Source organism: Saxophila tyrrhenica (assembly GCF_035928015.1).
Source record: "Saxophila tyrrhenica strain CCFEE 5935 chromosome Unknown scaffold_19, whole genome shotgun sequence".
Classification (NCBI taxonomy): Eukaryota; Fungi; Ascomycota; class Dothideomycetes; order Mycosphaerellales; family Extremaceae; genus Saxophila; species Saxophila tyrrhenica.
In genome coordinates this window covers 226846-250914 of record NW_027041751.1, presented here as the reverse complement: position 1 = coordinate 250914, position 24069 = coordinate 226846, and the positions used below count along the sequence as shown (strand labels likewise).

At 54.6% G+C, this 24069-nt stretch overlaps 10 protein-coding genes across 10 annotated transcripts; 6 read left to right on the top strand and 4 right to left on the bottom strand.

The window, feature by feature from the left end:
• Nucleotides 1-15: 15 nt before the first annotated feature.
• On the bottom strand, nucleotides 16-1449 carry LTR77_009780 (uncharacterized protein; the record flags this gene model as incomplete). Its single annotated transcript, XM_064807006.1, has 4 exons — nucleotides 16-481; nucleotides 602-868; nucleotides 926-1060; nucleotides 1118-1449. 4 exons carry the CDS (start codon nucleotides 1447-1449, stop codon nucleotides 16-18), a joined length of 1200 nt encoding a protein of 399 aa, XP_064654822.1.
• A 2451-nt stretch (nucleotides 1450-3900) lies between these two features.
• Nucleotides 3901-4377, top strand: LTR77_009779 (uncharacterized protein; the record flags this gene model as incomplete). Its single annotated transcript, XM_064807005.1, has 2 exons — nucleotides 3901-4003; nucleotides 4064-4377. The coding sequence occupies 2 exons, from the start codon at nucleotides 3901-3903 to the stop codon at nucleotides 4375-4377; spliced, it is 417 nt and encodes a 138-aa protein (XP_064654821.1).
• Nucleotides 4378-4619: 242 nt separating this feature from the next.
• LTR77_009778 (uncharacterized protein) lies at nucleotides 4620-6256 on the top strand (the record flags this gene model as incomplete). The annotated part of the gene is made up of 2 exons (XM_064807004.1): nucleotides 4620-5183; nucleotides 5240-6256. The coding sequence occupies 2 exons, from the start codon at nucleotides 4620-4622 to the stop codon at nucleotides 6254-6256; spliced, it is 1581 nt and encodes a 526-aa protein (XP_064654820.1).
• An 871-nt stretch (nucleotides 6257-7127) lies between these two features.
• On the bottom strand, nucleotides 7128-7475 carry LTR77_009777 (uncharacterized protein; the record flags this gene model as incomplete). The annotated part of the gene is made up of 1 exon (XM_064807003.1): nucleotides 7128-7475. One exon carries the CDS (start codon nucleotides 7473-7475, stop codon nucleotides 7128-7130), a length of 348 nt encoding a protein of 115 aa, XP_064654819.1.
• A 423-nt stretch (nucleotides 7476-7898) lies between these two features.
• Nucleotides 7899-9737, bottom strand: SPT14 (Phosphatidylinositol N-acetylglucosaminyltransferase GPI3 subunit; the record flags this gene model as incomplete). Its single annotated transcript, XM_064807002.1, has 4 exons — nucleotides 7899-9015; nucleotides 9068-9462; nucleotides 9596-9662; nucleotides 9721-9737. 4 exons carry the CDS (start codon nucleotides 9735-9737, stop codon nucleotides 7899-7901), a joined length of 1596 nt encoding a protein of 531 aa, XP_064654818.1.
• Nucleotides 9738-10016: 279 nt separating this feature from the next.
• Nucleotides 10017-12977, top strand: DBP6 (ATP-dependent RNA helicase dbp6; the record flags this gene model as incomplete). The annotated part of the gene is made up of 1 exon (XM_064807001.1): nucleotides 10017-12977. One exon carries the CDS (start codon nucleotides 10017-10019, stop codon nucleotides 12975-12977), a length of 2961 nt encoding a protein of 986 aa, XP_064654817.1.
• Nucleotides 12978-16719: 3742 nt separating this feature from the next.
• LTR77_009774 (uncharacterized protein) lies at nucleotides 16720-17754 on the top strand (the record flags this gene model as incomplete). The annotated part of the gene is made up of 4 exons (XM_064807000.1): nucleotides 16720-17026; nucleotides 17127-17266; nucleotides 17333-17466; nucleotides 17517-17754. 4 exons carry the CDS (start codon nucleotides 16720-16722, stop codon nucleotides 17752-17754), a joined length of 819 nt encoding a protein of 272 aa, XP_064654816.1.
• Nucleotides 17755-17978: 224 nt separating this feature from the next.
• Nucleotides 17979-20092, bottom strand: LTR77_009773 (uncharacterized protein; the record flags this gene model as incomplete). The annotated part of the gene is made up of 8 exons (XM_064806999.1): nucleotides 17979-18391; nucleotides 18446-18495; nucleotides 18560-18819; nucleotides 18867-19418; nucleotides 19474-19590; nucleotides 19654-19802; nucleotides 19855-19993; nucleotides 20042-20092. 8 exons carry the CDS (start codon nucleotides 20090-20092, stop codon nucleotides 17979-17981), a joined length of 1731 nt encoding a protein of 576 aa, XP_064654815.1.
• A 665-nt stretch (nucleotides 20093-20757) lies between these two features.
• On the top strand, nucleotides 20758-22170 carry LTR77_009772 (uncharacterized protein; the record flags this gene model as incomplete). The annotated part of the gene is made up of 3 exons (XM_064806998.1): nucleotides 20758-21451; nucleotides 21505-21963; nucleotides 22019-22170. 3 exons carry the CDS (start codon nucleotides 20758-20760, stop codon nucleotides 22168-22170), a joined length of 1305 nt encoding a protein of 434 aa, XP_064654814.1.
• A 561-nt stretch (nucleotides 22171-22731) lies between these two features.
• On the top strand, nucleotides 22732-23892 carry LTR77_009771 (uncharacterized protein; the record flags this gene model as incomplete). Its single annotated transcript, XM_064806997.1, has 1 exon — nucleotides 22732-23892. The coding sequence occupies one exon, from the start codon at nucleotides 22732-22734 to the stop codon at nucleotides 23890-23892; it is 1161 nt and encodes a 386-aa protein (XP_064654813.1).
• Between the last annotated feature and the right edge of the window lie 177 nt (nucleotides 23893-24069).

Genomic DNA, 24069 nt, shown 5'->3' with positions numbered 1-24069 from the left:
TCAGTAGGATCATGCTCACGCCTGCGCAGCAAATCCGAGCCTAGGGCTGCCTTGGCTCACATCAAAGATGGCGTAGACAGCCTTCAAGAAAACATCACCAAAGATGCTGAAACCGATGCCAGTGTCCGGCTGAATCCCACCAAAGCAAGTCGAGCTACCCGTCGTCAACGGCGCGTACGCAATGTACGACCCCGGAACCGTGAACGTCTTCCCTCCAATCGCCACACTGAAATCCGGTGCGCCGCCGTTGCAGGGGAGGGTGTAGCCACCCTGCTGGTTATCATATCGTCCACCAGCTTGCTCGTAGTAGGCCTTAGTGACAGCGGCAGGGAGGTAGAGCAGCGAGGTGCCGGTGTCCGCGATAGCAGTTCCAACAGATCCGGAGGTGGCGTTGTCGCCGCCGACAGAGTAGCCGCCGGCGGTGAATTGCCAGAATCCTTGAGAGTCGTCGACGGGGACGTAGGTCACAGTGCCCTGGTACCTAGAGAAGGGTCAGCGTGCGTCTCGACGGTGAAAACGAAGATGGAGAGGGTCTCGGAGCGCCGCGCAGTTCTTGAGCGCTGTACGTGTCTCGGAGAGCCCTGTCGTCAGTTTGACATACTTGGAGCTGTCGATGTAGCCGAAAGTGTAGGAACCGGCGTCGCCTTGGCGGAGGTCGCAGGTGAAGAGGGCCTTAGCCAGAGTAGGGCGGACAGTATCGAAGAAGGTGGTTTGCTGCCTTGGTTGGACGGTGTTGATGCTGCTGAAGGCCAAGCCGAGGAGGCCGTCAGAATCGATGTTCTGGGAGAAGGAAGCAGACACCGATGTGGCGGCTTCAACGGCCTGGCGGGTGGCGGTCACTCCGCCTACGACCACTTTGTCGGTGTAGCTAGATTGCAGCGGTCAGCGTTTGCTCTGTCTGAGAAGAACAGGTTTGGCTGCGTACACATTTCCTCCGGCGCCGGATTGGTCGCCGTAGGTGATGCTCCAGGAGTAGCCGTCGAGCTCGGTGCCGGTGGCGGAGTCGTAGCGTTCATGGCCTTGAGACTGGGAGGCGGGTGTTTCGTTGGAGAAGGCCCAGCTATACAAACGTTAACTCCAGAACTCATCTGTTGATCCGGGGGAGATATGAACTCACAGATCAGCAGACCCAGTATCAAAATCCAACATCAACTCGCTGTTCCCAATAGTCACCGGGCTGAGGTACGCCTGGTCGTACTGCTGCGGGTCGGCAGCCACCTCGCCACTCTGCGCCGCAGCAGCAGCCATAACAACCTCAGACGGGGCCTTTGCGCCGACACGCGCATATTTGTGGAAGGTCTTCATCATCTGGGACGGGCCATTGCGGAAGACTCTGCCGTGGGCGACCTGCTTGACCTCAAAAGTGCTGCGGCCGACGAGGTTCGCGGGTGCTGCAAGAGCAAGAGAAGCGGACGCCACCAGGGCGGCCGAAACGGTGAACGAGTGCATCTTGGAAAGAAGGAATGACGGTGTGTAGTGAGTGTGATTGAAACGAGAGACTGTGCTCGAGCAAGCGAACCCGGACTGGAATGAAGGTAGAAGAGAGAGTGAGTGTGAGGGAATGTAGATGAACAAGATACCTCGATACCACAGCGCCTGGCGGTGTTTTAAGTATGCTCGCTCGCGTTTGCTCGTGCTTGCAGGTGTCGCATGCCGAGATTGATCGGCGGACGGACAATCAAAGACAACCTGCCAGTCGGGGAGATCAGATGGCCGCCTGCATACCGGCAGAGTTACGCCAGCTAGTCTGCTTAATGCATGGGCAGGCTGGTCTAGGACGAGACCGAGGACGATGTCGCCTTCCAGTTGGGGACATGGTCCGACGGGCTGAGGACAAGGAGGTCGTTCGACTTGGCCCTGTCAAGATTCAAGGTAGCGCTTTGCTTGTGTTGCCGTAGTCTGATCCCCACACTGCGAGGACGCCACAGGGACGACGGAGAGGGGTGGCATTGGTCCGGAGAATTAGTAGTGAATATTGTGAACGTTTCGAAATGGTGTTTCACTCAGTGTTGTTCATTTAGAGTGGGCGAATGGAAAGACGTGAAGTTGTGTCAGGGGGCGGTTATGCGGGCGAGCCGTAGCTCGGAGATGGCCACCTCAAGCGAGCCAAGCGGGTTGCGGGAGGCAAGATCAACGCTTGAAAACGCCCGAAGCTTAAACCTCCAACAACTTCCTTCAACGTCTTCTCACACTTGATTCGCTCCTCAAAATCGATAGTATGCAGAAGCACAGTCTGTCTGAACAATGCTCGTCCACCCGACTTGCCTGAGCTTGTTTGCATCAAGTGGGATGGCCAACCCTTTGTGTCCTCGGCACTCCCGAGCTCCACCACGACACTGACACTGGTATGCCGATCGCTGGAAGGTAGTACCGATGATATCTTGTGGCCAGAACGGCGTGGTGTGGCGTGGTTGGTTGGCAGCAGAGCCGCATATGGTCATGCATCAAGGACCGCTGCATGAACTCCCTCCACTGCCCGGCTGGTGATAAGGATCATGTGGAGTCGCAGCATCTCGTTGGCCAGCCTACTACTTCTACCTTCTTTAGCCGGCAGAAGCATATATCATATCGACTATGGATGGTCATACGCTCCACGGGGCTTCGGCATGAACGACATTCAAAGGCAGCCAGCGAGTAGTGCGTGGTGCAAGATGAAAGAAGACAGCGGACAGCCAATGAGATGGCAGGTCTTCGAACTTCATGCAACGATCACGAGCTCGCATTCGGCCTGCTATCTGAAAAGCGGAAGGCCTGAAACCTCGCTGCAACCACCGTCTACGCTCTTTCCACAACACCAAGCTCTGAAAGGCTCTCGACGGCATCCTTCGACCACCTTGCTCAGCTTTCCATGATCGAAGCATTGAGGACTACGCAGAAAGCCAAATGTCAGCTGAGCTGCTGTGCTGGGAGCATACCCGACCAAGCGCGGCATGGCACATGGTCAATAGTTTTGTGATTAATTTGTGGCGATCGAGCGGGCATCTGGAAATTCTGGTGAAGCGTCTGGATCAGGCATTACCGCTAGTCCAGCGATGCAACACTGCTGCTGTCTCGGCGTCCGTGTGCGGCTTCATCCAAGAGATGGGTTTGTGTTTGAGTGTGTACTTACTGTCGACACAGATGGTCACATCCGTCATCTGCATAACATCTTGACTACGCCGCAACGGTAGCATCTCCTGCCCGAACGAAGCCTGGTGATCGCGCTGCTGACTACAGTCTATGCTCGACATAGCTGTCTGTGGAGAAGGACTACCCGCTTGCTCCTCAAAAAAAAAATCCCGAAAAGAACCCCAGCACAGGCTCATACTCCCGAGCGCATCATCTGGAACTCTACCTGGGACTTCAATAATGACTAAGGTGCGAAGCAAGACTCTTGTTCTGACTGATCAGATGACTGTAAGATGCCGCGATTTTCTGTACATTACCATTTGATATCTCAGCGCCTCCTCCTACCTTCCTCCCCGGTCCTTCAGGTTCGCTGCCTCATTTACAAGAAGTTGTCACACAGTGCCAAGCTGCCAACAGCGAAAGCGGCCCACTAGATCAGAGCGAGCCGCATGGGAGACCTTCTCAGAGACTATGACAGCCCACTGACGAGAGCCATGTGGCCCTTTTGGCCGCAATCTTGTGTCGGAGAAGACTGCAAGCTAAGCCCGGTTGGCTCCTTCCACCGTCTCTTGCTTGAGTGGTTCCTACTCCAAGCTGTACGGAACATGCATTCGTTGTTGCATCGCTTCCAGGCAGTCGACCTCCAGGTTGACCAGAACCCTTGTTCTGGAGTGTTTCCAACACCAAGACATGGCAAACATGCCTCAGACTGCAGGCAACTGTCTTCCGATGGTGATATAATAAGAGTCAGCATGGCGTTCAAGAGAAGACGCCACAGGATTGGAAAGGAATATGTCTTCTTCCCAGCAGCCAGCTCCCGTCGGAAGTGCAAATGTAACTGATATTGATGCTATGGTACACGAGACCTACGGTCACGTCGGCGAAGGCCTGAGCGGTACACAGACTTCCATACGTTGCCATTGTTTCCCAGCGCTAACCTCACGGTAAACTCAAGTCAACGATCAAACGTCACCAGCAGATCTACGAGCAACAAAGCAACGCTTTCACCGTCGTCGTGATCTGGAAGCGTTTGCGAGCTTCCCGGAAGGCTATATCTTCATCAATCAACAGTACAAGACGGAATGCCGTGAGCCAAAAGGCAAGCAGCGGGCTGTCATCCTGCTGTCACCTCCCGATCAGGTTGCTGTGCAAGGTACGGGCAAGAAGTGGACTCGCCGAGCTCGCCATGAAGAGGCAGATGGGCCTGCTCCTTACACCCGGGAGTGGTACAGCTTCTACCTTGCACAGAATCTTCTTCCTGGTTTCTGAGCCCAGAGCACTGTGCCATCTCTGATGACAAGGAGGCCTCACATCTTGGTGTGTCGAACGATTACACTGCTGTCCCGGACCTGCCACCGTCGTGGTACCTCAACTTCAGATATTCCTCTCCTCCACTCTACCCTCAGCCAGTGGCGGGAAGCACATTTGCAATCGACATCTCGAAAGCTGACACTGCTGACAAGGTACTCCACCTGGCCAGGCGATTTCCAGCAGTTCTGGCGCACCAACGCATGGGTTTGGCTCTCGTCGATGTCGACTCCAGAGGTTTTGTTATGCTCCGCTCGATACATCAACAAGGCGTGGTGCATGCAGGAGAAGCCGAATTGGAGGAGGCGACGGCCGGTTTGAAGTGGCTGTCTGAACCTCTCGCAACACCGCGAGCATCCTACGTCCCTGCGCTCGGTGCGATCGATACCACTGGAATGCCAGAGTCACGGTATCGCGGTTTCGAGGAGCACAAGGCTTCCATACACGGCGGACTTTCGAAGCTCGACCAACATCCACACGGCTGTGGAAAGTTCATATATATCTTGATGAGCAGCACGATGGAGCCATTGCCGCTGCGTTGGGTTTCCACGCTCCCGCATTCATCCTCCATGCCACTCACATTGGAGCATTTGAGGGCATGGGCGCGAGGGACCGACCGCGTGCTGTGTACGAGCCTTCTCGCCATTTCTTTCAGCCGCTGTCCCAGCCTACTTGGGGTGGCAAAGCACTTCCAGGACATTGGGAGTTCCTCACCACAGCAGGTGAGAACAGTGTCCGAGCACAGGCTGAGCGCGAGTTTGGCGAGAGTGAGTGGCTCTCAGAATCCAGGCCATCTGCTGAAGATAAGTGAACGCTGAGGCAGTCCTGTCGGCGCCGCATGGTCAACGGGACCTTCATCAAGGAAGATCCTACGATGGAGCTTCCACTTGTATGGGTACTTCCCTATGACGATGCGGAATCGCCGGCAGCTGTTCTCGGTACTGGCAGCAATGATGGCGATACTCTCAGCGGTATCGTGGATGACAGCATCGAAGCTCCATTCTTGAGAAGTCAGGCTGATCGACAAGTTTTTGGGACGGGGAAAACCCTTGCTGACATTCTCAGAGACCTGGATGCTGGCACTTACACCCCTCTCAACGACGGCGTGGATCCGCACTCCGGCCTGCCTCAAGATCCCACGAACGGCGGCGCCAATGAACAAACAAGCACCCATCCGAAGCGACACTACGCCACGATAATATTGGGCAGACGCAACAAGAGGCTGCCGTACACTGTCGATCGGTCAGAAGCTCGAAAAGGTGTGCCTGAAGTCCACAAGTTCTGGGTCCCCAACAAGCACGGATCCTGGACACGTCGCAGGGACGAAGATGGCAAACAGTTCGACTGGGATTGTGAGAAGTCCATCAGGAATTTAAACAGCTGGCGTTTGAGGCAGTTCAGAGAGGCTGGCTTCTACATCAAACCAACTCCCGGCTCGTATTCGAATGCACAGATGAAATGGTTGGTCGACATCGTCACGGCACAAAGCGGTGCACCCCCAGCGGAGGGCTACGGCGAGATGACCAGGCGTTTCAATGCGACTTTTCCTGGGAAACTGGATCGCACAGAAGCGAACCTCAGTTTTCAGTACTGGATTCTGCAGAACGAATTCCGGGACAATGGGATGCAATTTTCAGAATCGCGGCGCTGCACTGGTGGAAGGAGGAGTGGGAGCGTGAGAGGCCTTGACGGAGGGTCAGGTGAGGCTCACGAAGGGACAGATCGGCTGGATGAGGGAGGGCATCGGAGTGATGGAGCAGAGGGAGTGGACAATGGCTTGGAAGGTGAAGAGGTGACTGATGATAAGTTGGCTAACGAGGACCTCACCGGTGAAGCGTAAGTTGTCTACCTTATGGCCCACGGCTTGAACGCAATGCAGTGAGAATGAGGGTCATATACCTGGGTCTTGGGCTTTGAGCAGCCCAGTGAATTGTTCAATGAACCCACTCTCAAGCATGGTGACTGCATGCTTGTGCCGCCCTCACGCGCCTCAATGACCTGTCCCTATCTCGGAGAAGGTGCCCAGCTACCTAGTCCTTCCTTCCATCCAGTCTCCCTTTCAAGACTCATGGACGTTGCTGTCGACCAGTAAAGTTCAACGTTCATCTGAGACCTGAAACTACTTTGCGGAGTCAATAGAAGAACATCTCAGGAGACTGCCAACATGAGCTCAATTTGGTATGAAGGTCTTCAGCACAGTGAATTGGCAGCCTCGTTAACCAAACCTTCCAACGCGTCTTCGCTATGCTCTCCCCCCGATCCAGCCCATTGGACCTTCGCTATCCACACTCTCACGCACAGCTTCGTAAACACAGTCGCTTGCATCGCTACTCCGGCTCGGCTTCGTCCCCGACGTCACCGTCTGCGTTTGCCTTGGTATCGTCAAGATGTCCGTACCTAGCTGAGTCCTTCCTGGCAGAGTCCGCTGTAGTCTCTCCATTGCGCCTATCCTCCCGACTCAGGCGCTGATAGAGCGCTCGCAAGGAGTTCGGATGGCGCGGCGGCCTTGCTCCGAACCTGACATTGAACCTTTGGGCGAGGTCTTGGAAGTCGATGTCATGATCTCCGTGGCTTTGCCTTGTGATGATATCGCGAATCCAGTCCTCCTCTTCGGGGTTGTAATCGAGCAAGCACCAGTGGGGGGTAAAGCGCAGCCGTGAAGATTTCTGACGGCGGTGGTTGTTCAACCGCCTGATGGACTCCGCCGATTCCTAAGCGAACGGAAGGACTGGCTTCCACTTCTTCCACTGGCCAGACTTGTTGACATAGTAGAACTTGTGCGGCTCCTCAACGCCCACCCGAGCACTAGACCGGTCGATGGTATGTCTCTTTCCCTTGATACTGAAGGTGTTGTAGCGCCGGTATGCGGTCAAGTTGGTTTGATCGTGTTCGGGATCGCCATCGTTTTTCGGGTTGTGACGAAGGCCCGATACAGGATCGTAGTTGTCCTCGGTATCCGCAATCTCGAACTCTTCGTCGATTTCAGTGACCTCGGTGCTGACAGCCGTGCGGTGGAGAGGTGTTGGAGTGTCGGCACGAGGCGTCCGCATTGGTTCCATGTCGCCCGTTGCAACGCGCCCACTAGAAATGGTGAGCTCCTCAGTACTGTTGGCGATCGATGCACCGGCAAGGAATGGGTCGGTATTCGAGTCGGGTCAAGCGAGCAGCTTGATAGCGTAGAACTTCGTAACGACTGGAGGTTCATCTCTTCACTACCACAGCAAAGTGGCAATCGGCAGGGTGAAAAGGGCTCCTTCCAGATGCCGGCAACCACGCAATGGCAAGGGGCAAGAGTTGACCAGCTGCCACGGCAACTACACCCCCTCGCGATTGCCTGCATATCTGAGGCGACGCCTCTTTGGCTTCCATTCCTCTGGAGCAGCAATTGCAGTGAGCGTTGAATAAAGTATGCTTTGCTTGCATCGGGCATGGTGATGCGTGAGTCTGCATGCCCAGCTCCAAAGTCTTTAAGAGCCTGATCCTCAGCCCTCATCATTGAAACCATTGACAGCACCTTCGTCTGCCTTCCTCCTCCGATGCTTCTGCTTCACAGTCCCATACCGCTCCAACGTTCCATTCACACTTTGCTCCTCTTCACCCTCAAACCGCTTCCTGGCCACAGCTGGCCATGGCTTGCAAACATCGATCTTCTCTCTCGGATACACCATCTCCAGCACGCAATAGATCAAGTAATCAATCACCACCACAATAACAAACAGTTTCCCAGCCCAAATGCCACAGCCGAAATACCTCTTCAACCGGTCCATCAGCGCAAACGAATGCGGCTGCGCCGGCTGCCCGTAGTGCATCCATTCTTCGTCATAAAAACCTTCGTTGTCCGGCGCAGAAGAAGATCCAGTGATAAGGTCGTACACCCGTTCAGTACGACGCGCTATGTCCGCCCAGCTGTACATGTTCTTCACCAAGTCGTGGAACTTATCTCTGCGGACTGCTTTACTGGTGAGCACGCCGACGGCTTCCGTGACGCCGCGGACCACGTCTTCGACTTCGGGGAGCACAAAGACGGTCATGTTACTGGGCAGGACTTCGGGCACGCCGCCGACGCGGGTGGCGACAACCATGAGGCCGCAGCTTGCGGCTTCGACTAGCACGGTGCCGAAGGCCTCTGTGAGAGAGGTGGAGAGGAGGAGGTGCCCCCGGACCATCACGTCGCGGACTTCTTCGTGGCGGATGCTGCCCAGTAATACCACACGGCTTTGGCCTGAAGCTGTGTAGACCAGCTGCTGTGGGAGCGCATCCAGCGTTTGCTCCATATCGATGGCTTTAGGTCCGGAGCCGGCGATGATGAAGCGTAAGTTTTCGTGTCGTTCGAGGAGCAGCGGTAGTGCGGAGATGAGCAGGTCGGTGCCTTTGTTGTAGAAGAGCCGGGAGATGACAATGATGGTGATGGGATCTCCTGGGCCGACAGGATGACTCGGATCCGGTGGTGGAGGTAGTAGGGCGCCTTTGTCGCTCGCGTGGTGGGATAACTTGAACTCATGTGGCTGCAACGGCTGGAAGCTGCTCGGGACGACAGCATTTGGAATCACCGAGACTGCCAGTGGATTCAGTGAGGCTCGCAGTGTTGTGTTCTCCTTGCTTGCAGGTCGTGAGCTAAAGTATATCAGGTATTCGTTGACCGCTGGCTTACCAAGTATGCGACACGCAAATGACATGGTCCACATCACTCATGCTGAACTTCAGCAACTTATTCGCCATGATGCTGGCAGCATCACTGAAGCCGAACAGGCTGTGATCAGTGAAGACGGTATGTAGGCTCATCGTTCGAGCGTGTAGTATGCCTTCGTGGCACAAGTTACTGAGCGATGCGTGTCCATGAACAATCTCGATTTGCTCTCGGATGAAGATCTGCCGTAAAATTGGGAACGATGAGAAGACCGTGGGGAAGGTTGTAGATCGGTACACCACCCAGTGTGGCAGATGGTAGACCTTCAGGCGGTTGGTGAGATATCGGATGCCACTTCGTTTGGGGTTGTCGTAGGCGTGTGTGATGACTACTACCCGATGGCCTCGGTCGATGAGTTTCTACACACGCAACGTCAGCTCCGAAGCTGATGTAGGTTGCATGACCATCGCCGTCATCCCTTGTTCGCAGGCCACACGCAATGATTCGCCGTCACTCAGGGGATGATCATCGGGACTGAATGAGAAGACGTACAGTAGAAAGCTGGTATATGTGGCTTTCTACACCACCTGGCTGAGGATAGAAGAAGTCGGAGACCATGCTGTCTGATCTTTTAGTATCTATTGAAGGGCATGCATGTAAAGGGGGTAACCACGTACGCAATGTTGTACGGCATCGTAGCGATGTTGCGCCTCGAAGGCGCTCATCCGGGGTTGGCAGGCACTTCAGAAGATGGACTTGGTCGCAGCATAGTCAATAAAGATTGTGATTGCTCTTCGACGTGAGGATGGGAAGAAGTGTAGTCAGGGGTAGGGTATGGTGGTACAGCCAGACGCGTAGGTACTGGGTGAAGTCGAGGTGGTCTTGGCATCAACCTCACCTCTTCTCACCGCTTTCGGGCAGTACTTTTTCTACAGACATTAAGGTCATTTGCGCGGAGAACGACAACGACACCATGGCGCCCCTGTATAAGCGGTACATACCACCGAAGCCTTCAGATAACGGACCGGTCCCATCACAGTCTACAGCACAAACTGGACCGAAACCCGTCAAAGCTGCACCTCCACCAGAAGATGCGCCGAACAAGCGGAAACGAGAACGAACGGAGGAAGAGGTCGCAGAGAGGAAGGCGAAGAAGCTGAAGAAGAAGGGCATTGATCCTGCAACCGTTCCACCGCCTCAGCCAACGGCGCAGAAGACAGCTCCACCTCCAACTCCACCATTCGCACCAGTGCCGCCTGAGGTTGCCCATGTTGAGACTGATGGGCCTGTGTTCGAAGCAAAGGGCACTTTTGCCCACGTGAAGGACGCAAAGAAGCGGCATAAGCTGGAGAAGCAGGCTAGGGAACAGAGAAAGCAGACTGAGAAGGCGAAGCAGGATGGGCGAGAAGATGGAACAGTAGCTGCTCAGCAAGATACTTCAAAACAGGGAAAGAACGGAGGGCGTGAGGTGCAGTCTATGCCCGCAGGCGCTGAGAAGGCTCAACAGAATGGTGCAATCTCTGTCGACGATGGCACGGGTCCTACGTCGGGTGATCGTGTCGATGGACTCAAGCCACAGAAGCGAGAGAAGCGAAAGAAAAACCGCAGTGAGAACGAAAATGTCAATGGGACGTCAGAATCAATACAGGTTCCTGCTAGCGAAGCTTCTCCAATCGATGAGAACACCTCGCAGCCCAAGAAACGTCGCCATAAGCTTGAGGCTGTATTTCAATCGAACGACGACGACGACGGAAATGCGCCGAACGAAAATCAAGAGCATCTCAAGAAGCACGGCAGCATCTTGAAGAAATTCCAGCAATCGTCGAAACTCTCCCAGGACGTTCCTCCTTCAGTGCCATCAGCTGAGCAAGAAGACAATAGCCGTTCTGAGCCTGTCCTGCTTGATCTAGCGCCACTGCCTCAGCCTGAGAAGGCCCAGACGCCAGAGTTCGTGCCCGATCCCAATGCTCTGCCTAGTTGGATCTCAAAACCTACGATTGTCTCCAGCGACGAACGCGCGCCGTTCTCTTCTCTTGGCCTCGACGTAAAGGACGTCGACCATCTATCCAAGCTTGGGTTCACCAATGCACTACCCGTACAGAAAGCCGTCATACCATTGCTACTTCCACCTGGAACTTCAGGAGCTCGGTTCTTGCCTGGGTCAGAGATCGTACTACCTGATATTGCTGTCAGTGCTCCAACTGGCAGTGGTAAGACTGTGGCATATCTCATGCCTATCTTGGAGTCGCTAAAACAGGCTGCTGGATCTGGTACGCTCAAAGCGCTTATAGTCGTACCTACGAGGGAGTTGGTCATGCAAGTCGCAGCAGTGGCCGAAAGCCTAGCGCGTGGCACAAATATCAAGGTTGGAATGGCAACAGGCTCCGGCGTCTTCAAAGATGAGCAAGCTAGACTCATCAGGCACGGAAGGAGGTACGATCCGAAAGCGTACCATGAACTCATGGCTCAGGCGCATCGACAGAACTATCCTCCAGAACAGGACACGGACGAGGTAGAGGACAGCGTCGAAGGGCTCGGACAAGAGAATTCCAAGCAGAACCAGCGGATTGAGGACGCCGTGTGTGGACTTCTGGAACATGTTCCAACGTACGAGTCTGCTTTTGATGTTGTTGTTGCCACTCCTGGTCGGCTACTCGAACACCTCAAGAGTACACTCGGTTTCAGCCTGTCGCATCTGGGCTGGCTCGTGCTTGATGAAGCTGACAAGCTCCTTGACCTGCAATACGACGGCTTCCTTAACACCATAAACAACGAAATTACGCGACCACGTCACGAAGAAGAGCAAGATTCTCGAGAGCAGTATCTCCGATCGAAGAATCTATGGGAGGAGCAACGTGAGCGGCGGGTGAGAAAAGTTGTGCTTTCGGCTACCATGACCAAGGATGTCTCGAAGTTGCTTGAGCTGAAGCTGCAGCGCCCGCAGATGGTGGTTGTTAGGGGTGCTGAGCAGGCGGCCTCTGGCGCTGATCCAGATGCTACTGATGTGGCAAAGGAGAGCGAAGATGGCTTTGAGCTACCTCCCACGCTTGACGAATACTGTGTACCGGTCGGCGATGGCAGTGAGAAGCCCTTGTTCCTTGCTGAAGTGCTTCGAACTCGGATCATGCCTGCTTTCGATGGAGAGACCTCTGGCCAGTACGACCGCGATGAGGACATAAGCGATGCTTCAGATGGCGACGATGCATCTTCGACATCATCTTCAAGCTCTGACTCAGACTCAGATGCGGACTCAAAGTCCTCAGGAGAGGAAAGCGATCAGTCTGCCGGATCAGCCGCTGGTACCACACCACCACCACCTCCTGCGGACCATGAACCGGAACAGTCAACACTGCATCCTTCCCGCGCTGCTCTCCTGCCCAATCACGACCATCTCAAGCCTCTTGCCCCCACTGTCCTGATCTTCACCTCCAGCACCGAGTCCACCACTCGCCTTTCCCACCTCCTCTCCAACCTCCACCCAACGTGGGCGCCTTGGATAGCAACCATGACTCGCTCTACGCCATCTCGCTCGATTCTCCCTCATTCCGATCTCGCAAAACCAATCATCACGATCTCCACGGACCGCGCTGCCCGTGGCCTCGACGCCCTTGGCTCCCGCGCTGTCACGCACGTCGTGCAGTACGATGTCCCTCGCTCGACGACCGGGTACGTGCATCGTGTTGGACGGACAGCTCGGGCGGGAAGGCCTGGAGAGGCGTGGACGCTGTTCTCGCATAGCGAGGGTCGGTGGTTCATGAAGGAGGTCGTGAAGACCGCCAAGATCAAGCGGCGAGGGGAAGGCGTGGAGAAGGTCAAGATCTCAGCTGGAGGCGACAACGAGCGGGAGAGGTTAGCTAAGGTCGTGGCGAAGATGAGGGACGAGGTGTTCAGCGGCGGCAAGCCGCGAACAGTGAAAGTGGCCAACAGGGCATAGCTGGCAGGCTTCTCCGACAGGAGACTGCGGCGGAAAGGGCCACATCACTCTCCTCAGCAGGCGGTCATTGTCTATGGGAAGGTCCCCTCCACGGCTCACTCTGACCTGATGGGCCGATCTCACTGTCTAAGCGGCAGACGGCAACGAACGAAAAAGCCATAACCACTAATCGAATGTCATGAATACTTTGTACATGATACTACAGCCCAAGCCCGATCATCTCGATCTATCGTGTATCGTCGTTACGCCGCAAACGCCTTGCCAAATAACGCTCAACTCCAACAAGCAACCGTTGGGTATCTTCAATCGATCGCTTGAACGCAAGACCAAATGTGCTGCCTCCCATCCCAACTCTTTCTTATCCGTCAAACACTAATGATGTCCAAGCAAGTCTTTCTTGTTTCATCGGACGACACTTCCTCAGAACGTGCTCCAATTCCCGTATACGCCCAAGCTCCTTGGCTCCGCTCCAGCGACCGCTTGTCCTGCCTCACCCCTCTGCCCAGGCACCGCCAGACCTCCCAACCCATCCTCTTGACCCAGCTGCGAAGCAGACATCGAAGTGCTCAGGCTACTCTCTCCGGAAACCACGAGTTGTGCTTTCACACCCCTCCAGCCTTGATAGCATGTATCGCACGCCCGGCTCATATATCCCTTCGGATGGAACCGCGCGTTCTGGTCCAATGGGACTAGGTGCGTGGAGTGTGCTCCGCAGACAACGTGCCCGCATGCTCGACAGTGGTGTCGCCGGAAATACCAGGTAAAAGTCGCCTGGCAGAGAGCGCAGTTGGGCGAGGTCTGGTTGGGCTTCCAGTGGGACGTCACTGGAGGACCAGACGGTTCGCAGTCGAGCAGGGCGAGGTCGAGGTTATCGAACGGGGAGTTCGTGGGAGGGTGGGGGAGGTTGATGTGAGATGTCGAGACGGACCACGATGCTGCGGGACGGTGGAGAGGTGCGGTGGGGAGGGAGAAGGTCGTCAAGGGCGACGAGGGTTTGGTGGAGTTGGAGTCGGCGCTGTCGAAGCTGTTGCCTTTGCTTGGGGGTGGGGTGTCTGGTGCTCTCGGACGGTCAGGAATATTGCGGGAGTATTCTGGGGGACGGAGAGCGGCGGGGATGTAGAGGGGTTGGCGGGGAGGGTAGATGGATTGGTGGGAGCGTCGGGGTTCGATCGTGGAGCCGTCGCTGTTCTCGCGGGAAGGTGTTGGGTGGAGGTTGTATGTTGCGGAACGCTTGGGGACGTTGAAGTCGTAGGTCTCTGGGGGAGACGGTTCGGTTGAGGGAGCCATGAAGTATTTGCTTGTGTTCATTGCTTGTGGGTGTTGGAGCATGTTGCGGTCGTGTGCTTGGGAGGGTTGGGTTCGAGGTCGTTCATGTGATAATGCCTTCGACTCGGACTAACGAAAGACCAGAAGGACCCACGACCTCACAAATGTGCGACTCGGGGCCTTGTCGTCGTTGCACGTCGTCGAGGCGGTCAGCGAGACCCCGGTTGGCGGTACAGCAAGGAGCCAGAAGTGGTATCTGATCGTTGAACGGGTCGAGTCCAATTGGTCGTGTGCGTTCACGAGGCGCGAGATAAGGACGCTGGCTGCCGGTACGTGATAGCGGAACGCCTGTCGTTCGGCAGTGCGCTATCGTTAAAGGAGTGACTTGCAGCACGGTTGTGCACATGGACAACGGCCATGCTGGAGGGGGAGAGGGGAGTATTAACCAGCAGATGGCGGTGGAGCAGCACCCGACGAAGGTTTGCCAGTTCACGTTGGGTTGGGGACTTCGCTCGATTGATCGCCGCGCTAGAACCGCAACAGCAACCATAAGCACGCGACACCATCACCTACTCATCCTACTACAACTGCCATTACCAGGTCAACGAGAACAGAATGGCCATTGTCGTTCTCCAGTGCGGCTTCTCTCCATTCCAACCACCTATTCAGCCCTCCATGCCGTCGAACAACATTCTTCGACCATCCCACCATCACGAGATAGCTCCCCTCCAAGCCGGCAATGATAACACTCGCCCGGGGTTAGACAACTTCTTTAGGACGCTCGCCGTTGCGCGCCAATCAAATGCATTCCTGCTTATCTCTCGACATGTGAAGCTAAGCATTACGCGCAGGATTAGCGTCGAACGACAGCGTCTGTTCATCGGCACTCAACGGCTCAAGTCCTAGGTGGCGTGCGGTCTTCGCGTAGGCCGAACGATACAAAAGGACTTGAATGTCCATCTCGTCGTCAGGGAGGTCGTTGGAGTGTTCAATCGTCGGGAGTGCGCACGAACGACTGTAATCGCACTCGAGTGTCGCGTGCTGATCCATATTTCTCGACTCCTTGTCTGCAGCAGCGAACAGCAGGGTCCAGACGAAGGAAGCCGACCCACCCAACGAATCCCCGGTCGTTTATTTGTTGCGGTAAACTTACCGACGAAGAACTTCCGAGTTGTCCGCAGAAGCTCGACTCAACGTCACCTTCTTCTTCAACGCCTTGCCATTGGGTCTCCACATGAGCTGCTTGACAGCTCTTCAATGTTTGTAGCTTCACTACAATCAGATCGATCGCGAAGCTCTTCCACGCACATCGTGATCGGTGTTGCTCTCGACTCCATCGATGTGCACGACGGACTGTTGTGCTGCGGCTAATTGTCACAGTGCATCGGGTGTAACGATGCCTCGGTGATGAGCTGGGATCTGGCGTTCATTGTGCAGGAAGAGCAGCGACCGAGCCAGTCGAGCCAGCCTCCCTGTTGTTGAAATGCCATCAAGGGCTATGAGTGCGGCTGTCAAGGCATCCTCTCCTTCTCTTTGGGCTTGATGCGTATGTGCAGTATCGAGAACGAACAATGTTCGTTGCCTCCTGCAACCGCGAGACACTGCGGTAAGCTACTTTATGGACCCAGACCATTCCAGTGTAGTACGACTGGCCAACGAAAATCTTCATCCACAGCTGGTACAGCATCCAGAAAGCACCAAACGAATACAAGAGTTATCGTATCTGAGCAGAAAGCGATTCGCATGTGCATTCGTCCGTCACGGTCCACAAATGGTAGGTCGTTGGCTTGATGTCCCCGAAAAATTTGGCCAGTGAAGAATGACTGGAGTTGCTCGACTCTATAGTTACGAAACATCAGCGGTAGTCCCGCACAGACGTAGCGGAAAGAGAACGCCGTCTCTTTGCCAGTCCCTGTTGCAAGGCGGTGGTAGTATGGAGGTAGAGAGGAGGCGAGCGCTCTGCCTTCATGATCAGGCGAAAGGAAGATCAATTTTCCGTGCTCTTTGACTGCATCTCATCCTTGGACCACACCTCTCACCACATCTCCTCCTGCCCTCTGGTATGCGCCTGCCTATCAAGACAGATTGTTACTGTTCTGGCTGCTATCGAAACGAGCTACCAATAGCTTCAGCATGCCGTACGAAACATCTTTGCCCAGCTCCGCCGGCTAACAGTATCCGCTCTGGTAGCTGGTGGTTCTTACCACGCCTCCTCGTGCGGAGATGTATTCGACCCGGGGTAATGTGTATATGCCCTTCTCCATTTGAACCGAGATTTCGTTGGCAAGAGCCGAAAATTGTTTGAACTCATAGAGTAGGCTTTTGTGGAATCTCTCCCTGCTCGCGTGCCTATTACCAACATCTCAACGGAATCCAACAGACATGGAGTCTCGCGTGGCAATTGTAACTGGCGCCTCAGTATGATCCCAATCCACTCATGAACTAGCATCCCAGCTGACCACTCCCGCAGTCCGGCATGGGCGAAGCCCTCTCTCGCGAACTCGTCGCCAAAGGCTGGACCGTAGCCATGTCAGACATCCAGGAAAACAAAGCTCTTGCCGAAGAACTCGGATCCAAAGCCCGCTTCTACAAAGGCAATGTGGCCGACTACGACTCCCAGGCCAAGGTCTTTGACCAAGTCTTCAAGGACTTTGGCCGTCTGGATGCTCTTTGCGCGAATGCTGGGATCGTGGACAAGAGCAGTCCGTATATCCTTGGAGCTCGTGATTCAGATGAGATCCCGCCGGCGCCGAGTACGCTTTGTACGGATGTTGATTGGAAGGGTGAGTGAGGTGATTTGACCGTGATCGATCAATTTCCTTCGAGAGTGTTGCAGATGGATCGATCGAGGGCGACTTGATCATTTAACTGACCGTCAGACAGGCGTCTTATATGGCACTCAACTAGCGATCCACTTCATGAGGAAGAACAAGACACCAGGTGGTGCTATCGTTGCTACTGCCTCGATAGCAGCCGTCCATCCACATCCAACATATCCCGAGTACAACGGTGCAAAAGCAGCCGTAGGTTCAGCCCATCAATCCCACCCACACAGGAGACTCTCTGATCAATCCGCCGCTCTGTTATAGGTCCTGAACTTCGTCCGCGGCTCCGCCCAAATCCTCAAAATCAAGGAGAACATCCGCCTCAACGCAGTACTGCCCGGTATTGTCTCGACAAAGATCATTCCGCCTGAGATGGTGGCCGCTGTAAAGCCCGAATTGTAAACCACACCTCCCCATCGAACCATCTGCACTCACTGACAAATCCCAGTCTTACGCCGGTTAAAACAATCACGGACGCCTACATAAAACTCCTCGACGACGAAAGCCTCATCGGCCAAGCAATCGAAGGCTCAGTCGACAAACACTTCTTCTTCCCGGACCCGCCGATGATGAATGGCGCAGCGACGAAGCGTGCGATCACAGTCTGGGATCCGCTGTTCGAGCTGTCCCATGGCGAGCTGTCTGGACTGCCTGATGCGATACCTGGGGAGAGTTTCAAGAAGTAATAAAATGATGTTCATGTACTGTAGCAGCTGTTGACAGTGAAAGCGGCCCACTGGGTCAGACTCAGCCATGCAAGAGACCTTCTCATAAACCATGATAGCACACTGACCAGAGTGAGATGGCCATTTTCGCTGCACTTGAGTCCACGAGAACACTGGCAATGATCATCAGTTGGCCGCTTTTACTGTCTCATGCCTGTGTAGGTACCTAATGTATGGACAGAATGTTATATATCGCGCATAAACTCCTGCAAAAACTCGTTCCTCGCTGTCCACGACCTAATGCGTTTGCCGTAGATCCACAGCGGGATGGTCAGCAAGCAGACGGCGAGAAAGCAGGAACCCAGGATGTTGAAGACGATCAGGGCACCGTCTCTTTCGATCCAGGAGTTGACGAAGTAGGTCTTCAGAAACAAGTCAGCAGAGCACAGCCAATGTGGGGATTGTCTAATTACCAGTCCAAAGGTCAACAGATTCCGAGTGTTGATGGCAACGAACGCTTCTTCGGCCAGTCGAGGGTAGCTGTCGAGGATGTAGCCAAAGACGCAGGTACTCGCGAATGCCAGAGACATGTTTGCCAGACCGTACGTTGCGACAGGGCCGAACCAGTGGGTTTGGGCGTCAACTGTGGCGCCGAAGCCTGTATTGACGATCAGCCTCAATTGTAGCTACAAAATACAAGCAACAGTCTTACCGTAGAAACCGACAACGCCAAGGATAACTACCACGACCATCAGGACGAGCCTACAGAACAGATTGTCAGCAATGGCTCGAACCAGGAAGGCTCCTCGAAAGAGGTGATGCTTACCGGAACTCCGGCTCATAAACACCGTGGTTGCGCTTCGCCAGATTGACACAGATCCAGTCGTTCAGCGGTCCGGACACGGCTTCTCCTATGATGCAGAGGATGAAAGGGCTTAGAGAAGTCAAGCCCGCTTCGCCGACGGTGAAGTTGTACGGCGGTTGTGTGAACAGGACGCCGTTGACGACGGAGAAGACGACGATCCAGGTGAGAGTCGTTCCGTATATCAAAAATCCCCAGAAGACGCTTGGGTAAAAGAACATGACCTGAAGACAGTCAGCATGAGTCGAGCATCAGCGTGTTGGAGACGCACAAATGGCCGGGCAAAGATCTTCCACGCGCTCCCGTTCGTGTATCTTCCTGTGAACAAGCTCAAGGACTTGACATACGACATTTTCGGCTCACTGGCGGCTTCTGGATTGGAACCATTGCCAGTGACCTTCCTCGGCAGCTCTTTGTGCTCAACATGCATGCCAGCCTTCTCGTCAATCTTCTCGTTCTCCGCGCCGCGCTCCTGGTCCTGGATTCCCGTCTTGGCGAGAACATTCGAGGTGACACCGCTGCGAACATAATTGGTTTCTGGCACAAAGAAGAGAATACCGAAGCCAAAGATGCCGAATAAGATGGAGCAGACCCAGAATGTCCATTTCCAGCCGAGGTCTTCGATGATGTAGCCAGAGATGAAGCCGGCGCCTGCGATACCGCAGAGCAAGAAGAGGTTCCAGATTGCTATCCGCGTTGCACGCTCGTGAACGAAATACAAGTCTGCGATTGTGGCCTGGACCAGAACTTCGTACGGTGCCATGCCCAAGGCGCCTACGACGCGGCTTGCTAGGAATGTTGGGTAGTCTTTAGCAACGGCTCCCTGTGGTTTTGCATCAGCAAGAGTTTGCATAGGTCGCTGAGTGGTGAGTACGAACCCAGATCGAGACGACGAACAAAATGGTGGATGCGAATACGTAGACTGGACGCTTGCCGTAGATCTTCGCGAGCGGGTTGATGAAGAAGACCACGAGTCCCAGTGTAAGGATCAGCCACTACGGCACGGATCGAAACGTCAGTAGGTTGCCCATCTCTTGCTAAGCTTGGGGAGCACTCACAGCAGTCGCCTGACCCAGTACAGGCACAGAGATCCCAAGCTCAGCAGCAATGGGCACAAAGCCAGGTCCCAGCATAGGCCCATAAGCTCCTACGACGGCAGCCGACATGCCCACGATGAAGAGAATCAAGTCCTTCCGCCATGTTGGCCCTGTTCTGGTCAGCATGCAACGCTAGTGCTATCCGTCTCCCAAAGGCCTTACAATTCAAAGGGTCATTGGGGCTGTCTGAAGGTTGCGGCACAAGCACGACGTGAGAGAAGCGTCCAGTGCCATGTTTCAGACGCTCCGTTGGCACAACTCGAAGCTCTCCCGGCAGTTCTTCTGCATCGCGAAGTAGTGCCTACTCAAGTTAGAGGTGTGCTGAAGCTCAGAGGATCTTCTCGCTTACCGTGCCAGGCACTATCTCCAGCTTGTAGTCTTCGAGAATACCAAAAGGCATGATGGCGATGGAGAGGCGAGGATGGAAGACGGGATGGAAGACGACGGGAGCGATCGCGAATTTGAGATGCGGGTATTAAGTATCATGCACTGACCCCGGCATGTCGATCACGTATATGCCGGGTTGTTGGCGAGTCTTCCGGCTGCCCGTTTCGTCTTGGTCAGCGGTTCCTCGCCTGGAGTCCCCAGATGAAGCCCCAGAGCCCCATACACCTGGATACTAGCGCTTGGTAGTGGTCTCGAATACGCCAACAACGCCCGATCGTTGCTCCACGCCCTGTAGGGGCGCAAGTTGGTCTTCGCAGTCCGAGACTAATATCCACTTCAGCTCGAGTTCTCGCTTCCAGAGCCGTGAGCCCTAAACGACTGATCCACCGTATGCTCAGCGATTGGACATTGTCAGCGCCACGGAGAAGAGCACATGCACTTGTTTATCCATCCCCCAGCTTTATCCGCACCTCGTGCTCGACCTCGCGTGGACAACGCACTGATCGGCACTTGACACGTCTCTCGCAGCAATCCACGCAGCCTCGCGGCATTTGACATGGCACATGAACCGAGGGCGGCAGATTCTCGCCTTGCCGACGTGGCCGAGGGAGCCTCTATCTATAATGTCTCCTGTAGAAGGAGCAGTACGAGACCAATATCTCATTCTACGCTTCCAAGATGGCCCCCTACATGGACGAGAACTCTGCTTCTAACGGCACATCAACCACAACGGACAAGCCTACTCCATCCGGCATCCGTGTAGTTATCGTTGGCTGTGGCTACGCAGGCCTTACCGCGGCAATCGAATGCACTCGCAAAGGCCATTCATGCATTATCCTGGAAAGCTTCAAGAGTACCAACGTCCAGCTTGGCGATGTCATCTCGTTCGGATCAAACAGTTCCAGGATATTCCAAAGATGGCCTGGGGTTTCAGAGCAGCTTGACCCAATCACTCATAAAAGCCAATGTCTGAAATACAAGACCTGGACCGGGGAGGACATCTACACGCAGTACTGGGGCTCCGAAGAGGAGAACTTTGGCAAACGCTATAACGGGCATCGCGGGGAGATCCATAAGATTGTTTACGATCATGCCATCGAGCAGGGCGTGGAGATCCGTCTGGGTCAGCAAGTCACGGAGTATTTTGAAAACGACAACGAAGCTGGTGTAATCTCAAACGGCGAGAGAATCACTGGTGATGTTGTGTTAGGCGCGGATGGCGTACGTTCGAAAGCTCGACAGCTCGTTCTTGGTTATGATGATGCGCCGAAGCCTAGTGGTTATGCCATTTACAGAGCGTGGATGAGTAGCGATGACCTGGCTAAGAATGATCTCACCAAGGATCTTGTGATAAATGGCGACTCGCACACAGGTACGTGACCGACGACAGGAAATTTTCAAGCATTTTGCTGATGGAATTACTAGGCTGGCTCGGTCCAGACATCCACTTCCTTGCCGCCTCCATCAAAGACGGCAAAGAGTTCTCCTGGGTCTTCACGCACAAAGACGAACGGGACGTCGACGAAGGCTGGAGCGAGCCCGGCAACCACGACGACGCATGCCGAATCCTCGAAGGCTGGGATCCTGCAGTGCATGCCTTGGTCCGCATGACACCTCCGGAGAAGCTCGTCGACTGGAAGCTGGTGTACAGGGACCCGCTGCCCACCTGGATCTCCGAGAAGGGTCGTACTGCTCTGATCGGTGATGCTGCGCACCCTTTCCTGCCAACCAGCATACAAGGCGCAAGCCAAGCCATGGAAGACGGAGCCTGTATCGCTGTCTGCCTTCAGCTCGCTGGGAAAGACCATGTCGACGATGCGTTGAGAGCTTTCGAGAAGATTCGGTATGACCGGGTGAGGAAAATTCAGAAGACTGGCGAAACGAGTAAGTGAAAGCTTGTGATTTGACATGCACGACTTAATACTGATTGCTGTCGCAGCGCGTGATCAGTGGCACAAGGCCGACTTCGACAACCTCAAGAAGAACCCCGAAGCTATCAAGTTGAAACGGGAAGAGTGGGTGTTGAACCATGATGCTGAGACACATGCATATTCAGTGTGTCCGGATGTTCTTGCTTCACTGCGGCATTAGATTGCGGGTTCCTTCTTCACTTCAGCATGAGTCTCGCCAAAACACCACGATACCCTTTTCCTTGCGGCGTCAGATTACTCAGTGCTACAGCACGGCTCTCCTTCACTTCGTGTTTGGGGCAAACGCGACCGCTTTGAGACGAGTATGAGATCATGCTTCTTCACTTGGACGGTTGAACCATTGCTTCCATCTCTCATACCCTCTTCGGCCTCTTCCAAACTTCACACACCCTTCTCTCTCTCTTCAATCCTACAGTTGCGATATCCATCACCACTACCTTCAATCACAACTTCAACCCTTCGATACTTGCCACTCCTCACAACCCATTACCTCTTTTGGACACCACTTCTTGACTACCTACAAGCAGCGAGCCATAGCTCACACACTTCTCCCTCGCCACAGCGGCACATCTGGTTTACCTTCGACGTTCATCACCTCAGTCCAGCAACAGCAAGCTGCGACAATTCAGAACCCAGTGAAGATAACATTCCACAAACACACCCATTACAGGTTTGGTCAGACACATTTACTCAGTCTGGACGTCCAACGGCACAGATCGGCATGGCGCAGAATGTGCGCTTCACAAGAAACAGATTGTTCGTTGGCTATCGGGCAAGTGATTGGACCGAAGTCTTCTACGATCTGAGACTCCCGGAGGAAGAGGACAACGGCGGCAACCACACTGAGTCGTACAAAAAGAAGCGCAAGGCTGCAGCCGACGAAGTCTTCTACACCTCGACAGAAGACTGGCATGTCTCCGAGGCCCCCAAACGTGGTGAGATAGTCTGGGAGCCCTTCTACAACCCGGCAACCTTCGAGGCATCAGACATGCGCACCAAAAATGAGCTGCAACGGTTGTTCCTTCAGCATGCCTACAACTACCTCGCCGAGAAGAACCCACAGGTAGCTGCCGGAATGGAGCGGGACATGAGTAACCGTCATTTCAGGCGCTGGGACGTGTGGTTTCATCAGGCAAAGAAGTTCAAGAAAGCCAAAATGCAGCAGCGCAAATACCGAGAGACCAAGAAACAGAAGAGGTTGGCGGCGGGTTACCCTGCCAAAGACGCGGATTCTAGTGATTCCGACTCTGATTCTGCCTACGATACTGACGAGAATCGCGAGTCTACTCCACCGCAACGAGCTATGGGACCGCCTGCCCGACCGGCCGCACAGCAGAAGCGACCAGCTGCGAATGTGAGTGGTCGTTATGGAGTGAAGAGGCGGCGGGCTGAAAGTTTCAACATGACTGGGACTCGCGGGAGCTCCAACAACAGCTTGTTCGACTTCCGTGCACCGCCAGGCACGTCACCCGTCGTCCTCGATGGCCGCGATGACTTCTCGAATCGTACACCACCGCCGACCAACCCGCAAAACAGGGCAGCCGCTCGTCAAGCAAGGCAGCCATTCGTAGAAGACGGCACGCCAGACGTCCCTGGAACCTGGGGCTTTGGCAATGTCAACGGTAATGGCAACGGCAATACCACAAGGGGTAGGAGGAGAGAAAACAACGATGAGGTGAGGCAGTCCAACGTTCATGAGATCAACGGGATGGGTCTTTCAGAGGAGGATGCTTTTGAGCGGGCGGTGAGGGAGAGCACGGTGCAGACGGAAGGGAGGGGCGGTGTGGTGCCGAGTATTGAGCGTGACGGTTATGAAAATGGGCATGAGAACGGGCATGAGAACGGAGATGGAGCTGAGGGTGGTGAAGGGGAGCATGAGTGAGTCTTTGGCGTGTGCTGGAAGGGGGTCTGCATGGCTGGATGAGGGGCGTGAATTGCTGTGAGGATCTGCACAGGACTGTGGTAATATAATATGAGCTGGACCCATGGCCAGATTGGTACATAGTGAGAACCATGGTGCGAGTCATGACGGGAGGGTTCTGGAGTGAAGGAAGTGGCA